Genomic DNA, 8,063 nt, shown 5'->3' on the forward strand with positions numbered 1-8,063 from the left:
CTTTATTATACGACTGTGACATTCACGCTTTTTACATGAATTATTACTATGTTGATAATCTCCATGAAATCTATAATTATGTGTTGAATGGGTCTTCAACACACCAGGGAAATCAATTAAATCTCAAAGGCTTTTTGTTTAATTTATGAGATGGGATTTTAATTCTGCTGAAATAAAAACTAATGAGAAGGTCTTTTTAGAATTTAGTAGTAAATCAGCGCATCAACTTATGCAAAGTGTTTAAGCGTATTAGGAGCCTGTTGTGGAGCCTGAACAGACTAATGTGCCGTCAGTATGTGCGGCGGCGCTGCGGACCTTCCCGGACGCTTGACGGACACCTTTGTGGTCGCGGGCTTTGAACTCTCAGGTTGCAGCGCTGCCCTCGAACCACCAAACCCATCTTCAAAGCGGCGATGAACTGCAACAACAAGTAATTTATGGGTCAGAGAAACCAAGTCACGCCGTATTAATTCTAAGGCTGGATGCAGTGCATTGCCAGTGACTGGGCCAAGTTGAATGAAATGTTGAATGGACTCCCATCACTCAGAGCTGGTGGAAGTGAATTCTAATCCTAGCATAGCACTGCACAGCCTACTAATAACCCACTCAGAGTGCAGGACGGGGGCCGCATACATCGCCGCTCGCTGAATAAAGACCAGCATCAGGTCCAAACCCGACTCAGAGGTTCCGACCTTGAGGCTGCGAGGCCTTGTTTGCGTAGTGGCTCAGAATAGTAATAACCAGATGTATGTATGCAGGTCTCTGCCTCCAACCTGAGCTGCTGCTGCTGCTGCTAATGGTCTCCATTCAACACAGAGCCCAGATGATTCTAGACACTGATGATCGGTTTGGAAGTATTGTATTAAATAAATGAGCATTAACGTCAGAGACGCTGCAGGGACGCGGTGTGGTGGTTGTAGGTCACCCCTCGTTTTCTCCGCTGGTGATGGACCTTCACGCTCTGACCGGTGACGTACAGCAGGCGAGTGGTGACCTCTGTGGCCTGTGATGATATTCAGCTGCGTCACTATCTCCTCCATCGCCCACTACATCATCGCTCCACTGTGTGTGTGTGTGTGTGTGTGTGTGTGTGTGTGTGTGTGTGTGTGTGTGTGTGTGTGTGTGTGTGTGTGTGTGTCAGGCAGCGGCGCCATAAATCAGACAATTTACACGTCACACGAAGCAGATGTTGCAAACATGAAGAAGAAAGTTTGTTTGGACGTTTTACACGTTTGTGCTTGATAACACATTCATCCATGAGGAATCCATCCATCTTCTCACACTGAGCCCAGCTCCTGCCCTCGTTCCTCTCGCTCACTGCAGAGCATCCAACAGCACATGACGCTTTCTATGGATTCCTGCCTAGACACAGTTTGGAGCAAAAACATGCCAATACATTATACATGCGGACGCCGCTCATAAGAAATGTGTGTATTTTTGTAATACCCGTGACATTTGCTTGGCATTTGAAGCCTCCTCCACATTATTGTCACGCAGGACATACAGGAATCAGATTAGCCATTTATATTTGATTCAAATCCAAAGGATCAGAATTTCTCTCTTAAAACACCCTCCAGTTGAAACTCCGATGACATTTACATCTGGTGATTGCTATTTCAGATCGGCGTGACACGTAGCATGTTATTTAGATGTCGTTTGGATAGCTGCTAGCGTTTCAACTCCCCACAAAGATGGTTCGAATTTCCCCCCTCGCCTCTTTGAGATGGAATTATGAAAATGCGAGGCCGAGTGAAGCTGCCAGAGACACATCCACCGCATGTAATGTTGTGACAGAGGAGTCTGCTGCAAATGGGAGCCTGCAGACGTGTGTGTGTGCGTGCGTGTGTGTGTGTGTGTGTGTGTGTGTGTGTGTGTGTGTGTGTGTTTGTTACTCTTATACGTCTGCGTTTATGTGTAAGTGTCACAACAAATCATTTGAAGCATGTTGGAGCTTATTCTGCACTCACGCGGCCGTCAGAGCTTCACAAATGGAAACGTTTGAGCAATAGATGCTGCAGATGAGCGACTGTGTTGTTTGCCAACTGGAGATCTCATCCCGTCATTGATTAGTGTGTGTGCGTTAATTGGGCCTTTGTTTGGAGTAGACGTAAGAGTTAGTATCAGCAGGGTAGGATCACACATCCTTGAACCTCATTGTTTGTTAAAAAGACAAAAAAGCAGGTGTTATTTGAAATATTTGAATAGTAATATTTGAAACCAAGTATATAATAAGAATCTGTGTTCAGTGTATTTACAGTAGAAGCTAACGGGCACTTGGTGACTGATCTGGACCGACGCTCATCCATCTCTGGATCCTCTGGCTCCACGAGTCGCCTTCTGTGTGATGGCTCCATCATCGGCTGCAGCGGCTGAACCACAGTTTCTCCAGGGGATCGATGACGTTGTGCTTAGTGTTATTATGTTGGAGCGGCGCGTTGTCTTGGTGACGACACTTTGTCACAGAGGAAAGCGTGAAGTGTTACATGTAATAACGCGGGAGGAGGCTTCAACGGAGCTTTGTCCACGTTCAGTCCTGAAACAGGCTGAGATTGTTCCACAAACAGTGGCATCTTCCAGAAATCTGGTTTGTGTCATATGAAGCAGGCTTAAAATCAGCTACAGCTCAAGTTGGACTGAATTAGAACAAATAATTAGATAGCAAAGCTATCTTCAGCATTAAAGTGCATTAAACCAATTCTTGAGCAGGTTGCAGTGGATAAACCCGCTGCTGGATCCGGCCTCACTAACAGTTGGTCTGAACCCAGGACAAACACTCATTCATCACAGTCACGCCGGTACCGGAGCCCACGCCCACAGATTAGCATCATGGCGCCGTAGCAAGGTGTCGCCTGCGCGTCCTAACATCAGGAACGCCGGGTTTTCCACTTTCAGAGGTTCTGGATCCAGGCAATAATTGACAGGCACCCACAGGATCAACCCAATAAATTAGCAGAACGGCTGCCTAATCATGTCAGCGATGCCCACAGACATCTGGTAAACACTTCAGCTGGAACCATGAAAATGAACTGTGGCATAATGGACGACCAATTATGGATTTGACTGATGGAGCGAGGCGGCGGTGGCTGGTTGTCGTACATGTTGTGGCTGTGTGTTTACTAACGCGTTCCTGCTCACATCTGTAATAACGTTTTCCTTCTACTCTTTATTTCATTTACCTCGTGTGTGAGACCAGGATGTTTATGTGCATGGAGCGCTTTGTGTGTGGCGACGTCCCCTGCAGCCTTCGCAGCGTGGCAGATCTACATTACAGCGCTTACCTGTTGATGTGGGGGGAGAAAAAGATGACTATCAATATTGCCATGGTAACTGTCACCCTGCAGTTCCCAGAAGCCCCAGTGCCACAAGGCAAAAAGAGCGTGTGTGTGTGTGTGTGTGTGTGTGAGGGGGGGTCTTTTTCAGAGGTACACTGGCGGCACAGCGGGGGGTGACAGGGATTACAGCCTCGGCCAGTGGTAAATAATACGACCGCGGTGCGAGTCCCTGTGCTGAAAAGCCTCTATTTCTGAGTGGTTGCCTTGGCAACTAGGAGCAGGCAGTGGCCCTAATTTTGTGTTGGACTCCCTGAGATGGATGAGTTGTTGAACGTGTCGATGAGGGCTGTTCATGGACGTCTGCGCTGCGGAAGGAGACGCTACATAAAGTGGATATTACTCATCCTGCTGCTAAATATTGAGTAGTAATATTTGAAATATGGCCAATAATTATAATGTGGAGTTGAGTGGCTGCGTGTGCATCCTTCTCAGGGGTCAGGGGTCAGACAGGCGGCTGCAGCCGGGTGGAAGCTTGCCAATTACACTGATTGTTTCCTCCGCTGTCTGCGGCGCCGCCGTTCGTACCCACTCACTCGTCGTCTCGAAGCTTCGCTTTGGAACCCAACACCGAAATGAATTAACCACAATTCCCAACATGCAAATGAATGTAAGTACAGAGTCTAGATACAAATCTAAAATAAACCTTTTCACACACAAAGCCTTGATTTTTCCACTAATCCGAGAGGCCGCATAGAATCTGACGTGCTTTTGTTTAATTGGAGCTTTGTGTTTGGATTCTGCACCTCGGGGCCAAAACCAGGAAACGCAGCACAGCCGGAGCCTGAATCACAAGCAGGTCGCGCAGCAGATGTGTCAAAGTGAAATAATAACAGTCATCAGATTAAACTGTCGGTGGACGTGTCCCATGTTTTACTAATTAATTGTGTTTGCTCTGAATTAATGCAGCATAAAAGTCTTGATGTTTATCTGCTGTTTGTTGCTCAGACCCAGCTGATGAACGACCATGTGAGAGGAGGGAGGACACTGGTGGAAACGGACTGGACCGTGTGTTCAGGACCGCGTGTGACCCGTTAAAGTGCTGATTAGAGCTCAGGAGCTCTGCAGCGTCGGTGCAGACGCTGTGACGAGTGACAGCTCATCAGGAACACACAACTTTCCTGAAATATTTCAGCCTAATTTAATTTTCCGAAGAGTCAATATGTTCCCAGGGAGATAGTAATGCAGCAGCCAGTGCCTCATCTCCCTTGCTCAATAATTCATGGCTTCATAATCATTAACAAATGACCTTGGGTTCTGAGCGGTGGAACAGACTCCGTGTCCGCGCTCATCGTTTGACTTTGCAGATTGTTAAACCGCTTCGCTTCATGTGTCTTCGCTCGACGACGGCCAAGTTCTCTGACGACGGCGTGACAACAGTCACATTAATAACGGCGCTCACTTTGTGTCCAGTGCCGCGTCTCCGCTCGCTCAATATGTTTCCATCTTCTTCTGCCGCGCTCTCTCTCTGTCATGTGCTGGACAATAAATCAATAGTGTATCATTGAAGGAGACATCTGTGGGAAAGCGCGGTAACAGGAGACCTCAGGGTGGAGAGAAGGAGGCAGAGCCACTGTCAAATAAGTCCGTCCATCTCCCTCTCATGAGCCGCAACTGTCAAAGGAGAGATGAGTTAAAAATGAAAAAAAGAAAATTGAATGGTTAAATGAAAGAACACTTTTCCAAACATGACTCTCCACACACGCCTCTCAGTCCATCGAACGCCAAAGCCTCTGTTATTTTGTCTCTTTGATGGAAGGTGAGCTTTTTCATAATGCATCACTGACTCGAGTGCATATAAAACATTACCAGACCCCATCAAAACCCAGACAGTGCAGTGTCTGGCATGGGTCCCACCAGCGCCGCCCAAGGCAGCCTGACACACACACACATATATGCACACACACACGCACACACGCACGCACACACACACACACACACACACACATATATGCACACACACGCATATATGCACGCACGCACGCACACACACACACACACTTTGCTCATGGGAGCAAACCAACGCACTTGTATTCAAATATTGATCTGCACTCTTCTGTTTCCAATTCAGTCACACTTATTAAATTCTCTTTCAAACCCAGATCAAAGAGGAGCATGTCTACGCAGCATGTGTGTGTGGGGCAGATCCAGAACCAGCTTCTGACGAGTTCTTCCACGACCTCCTCTGCTTCACTTCCACGTGAAGGTAAACTAGTGGTGGATCGGACCCGGGTCGGAGCATCCGGACGCTCTGCACTGAGCAGCTCGGTCTTCACTGTCGCGGGTACGGACACACCCACTACTTCCCAGATGTTTGATTGTCAAACATGAAACAAGCCTGTGTCCTAGAAATGATCTTTCTACACAACCAAACTCCACTAATCTGTTTTCTCTGACCTTAACTAAAGGGCTTCTGTTTGGTTTTATAAATGTAATAAATTTGACAATTTAATCTTTGAAAAAATAGATTAGAGACATAATAAAAATCCAATTGCATTTAGCACAAAGCCATAATCACATTTTCTGTTGAACTGCATATGAACATCGTAGACCATAATATTAATGCAGTTTGAGCCCATTGTAATAATAAACAGCTTCAGAGTTGTTGGCGGTGCTTGTCCACAGTTTGGCCTGAAGGCATCGTTTGAGGCGTCGCAGACTTACGGGACGTGAACATGCACCTTTACTGGATCAGCGCTGTCAGGGAAGCAGCAGCCGCCACCAGGGAGAGAATTTAGATCAAGTATTGCTAGAGTGATAAAATACAGATGGTAATAAAACTTTCATTTCCCCAGTGGGAATAAGATCATCGAGTGTGAGAGCTGTTTGCAGCTCGTTCCATTTAAAATATGCATGAATCCAGTCCTGCCAAGATCAGTACATGAATAAGAAGTATCCATTCAGTAATTATTGGATTGTGCGCCATAATTGCACGATTTAAATGAATGAGAAAAGGAAACGCGGCGCGTTTGGCTGAGCGCTGGGTGAGTGTGAGCAGGGACTGAGGCCGTATGGATCCGTGGCTTTATGACTGGCTGCTTTTAATGGACTCACTGTGTGACTGTGTTAGTTGTGATTAGGGTTTGCGCTAATTATTGATCGGCGTGTAAACAATCATTTGGTCTGGCCAAACAATCAATGAGCGCGTGCGTGCACGGCCCAGCTTCACTGAGCCACTCATTCAGAACCCGAGATAACGGCAGCGTTTATCACGGCCCCTTGTTCCCCAGTCAGGGTGTGACCTGACGGCGACGCGTGGAGATAAGGACGCTGCCGGTCCGAGGGCTGCGTCCCGTTTGGGGCCGTACACGCCTCCAGTTTGGCTCCAGATGTGGAGCGGATGGCCAGATGTGACGTGCAGCTGTGCCAGCGTCACGCGTCTGCAGGTGCAGGTCACTGGGACGGTATTAGTGATGAAGTGTGTGTCTGACAACAGCGCAGCCTGAAGCTGTGACTTAGGACAAACACACAAATGCTGAACTACTTCCTAAACGCTCAACGACGGCAGCAGCAGCAAAGCTCCCTCGTTCCACGCGCCTGCTTATTTAGCAAACTGTCCAAAAAGCTTCATAATTGATGACGTTAAGCGTCCACAGCTGATTAGAGTCACCACTAACCTGAACCAGAGCTTTGGTGGTGAGTTTTACTTACACACATCCACAGTTAATGAAACACAGGCAGGTTCTTCCTCACGCGTCTGTCTGCAGCGCAAACACACACGACAACCTGCTAATTTCATTTTCATGCTTTGTCTGAAACTGTCGTGTGCACGAAGGAACGCGCCGACCGGAGGATGTTCTCAGGCGGCGCTGGGTTCTGCTCGGTGCCAACAGAGGAATGCAGGAGTCCTGGTGGAACAAAGCTGTTAAAAGACTTTTAAAACACAGAAGAAATAATCTCTCGTTATCGCTGGGGAACATCTGGATTTAATGTCTGCAACGCTTTGCTGGACTTGTAAATACCTTGTGAGAAGCCTCATGCTGCTGTAGGTGTCAGATGATTGATGGCGCCCCCCACCCACGTTTAACAAACTTCCATGCAGCACCTTAAAAAGCTGCACAACAAGTCAAAACAAGCCGCTGGAATTAGAAAGCGTGAGAACGGAGCCGCACCGGGGTCCAAACAAACGCTGGTGCTTGATGAACCTGAGCTGAGCATTAAAGCAGTGGTTGTGGCTCGCGTTTTAGGGCGGCGACGCGGCTTCAGGAGGTTCCAGAGCCCGTCTCACGAGAACAAATGTGCTGCTTCTCGGCCCAGTGGAGCATCGAGCCGGTGGCCGCGGACTCCGTCCCACAGAAGACGCATCAGGACGCTCCTCGTGGAGGCCGCGGTCCGGGACAGCGCGTCACACGCAGAATGAGATGAGGTGAGCAGCTGGAGCAGCGAGCGCGTGGGCGTTTCAGTGATGGAGGACTGGAGCCCGGCGCGATGGCTCATTAGTTGTGGCTAATGTAAATACAGTGAACGTGGTGCAGAGGAAGGGCCCGTCTGGGAGCCTGGTGTTCCCAGAATGGTGCTCTGTGGCTTCTCGTATATAGAGCGACCTACTACTGTGTGCAGGAACACGAGGAGGCGGAGGTTTGTTTGTAGGTTGGTAGGTTTCACCAAATACACCCAGGAATAAGAGAGAAGGTGGAAACACGCTTATCTCCCCATCTGTCCGTCCACCGTGAGCCTCTAAATCCAACATGACGGCTGGAATGTGAGCGCTTCACGCGATCTCTGTCGAGTCCT

At 48.2% G+C, this 8,063-nt stretch overlaps 1 protein-coding gene across 4 annotated transcripts in view; it reads left to right on the forward strand.

The window, feature by feature from the left end:
- Positions 1–8,063, forward strand: part of LOC114844153 (neuropilin-1a-like) — a 75,657-nt gene that overhangs the window by 24,472 nt on the left and 43,122 nt on the right. For 3 of the 4 annotated variants that reach the window (XM_055503746.1, XM_041068132.2, XM_055503747.1), the window contains one exon: positions 5,432–5,613. In XM_055503746.1, the coding sequence (XP_055359721.1) occupies positions 5,432–5,613 (182 nt within the window). Of the gene's footprint in view, positions 1–5,431; positions 5,614–7,545; positions 7,696–8,063 lie in introns of those variants that run through there. The other variant, XM_055503748.1, reaches the window with a different exon arrangement.

Source organism: Betta splendens, chromosome 17, assembly GCF_900634795.4.
Source record: "Betta splendens chromosome 17, fBetSpl5.4, whole genome shotgun sequence".
Taxonomy (NCBI): domain Eukaryota; kingdom Metazoa; phylum Chordata; class Actinopteri; order Anabantiformes; family Osphronemidae; genus Betta; species Betta splendens.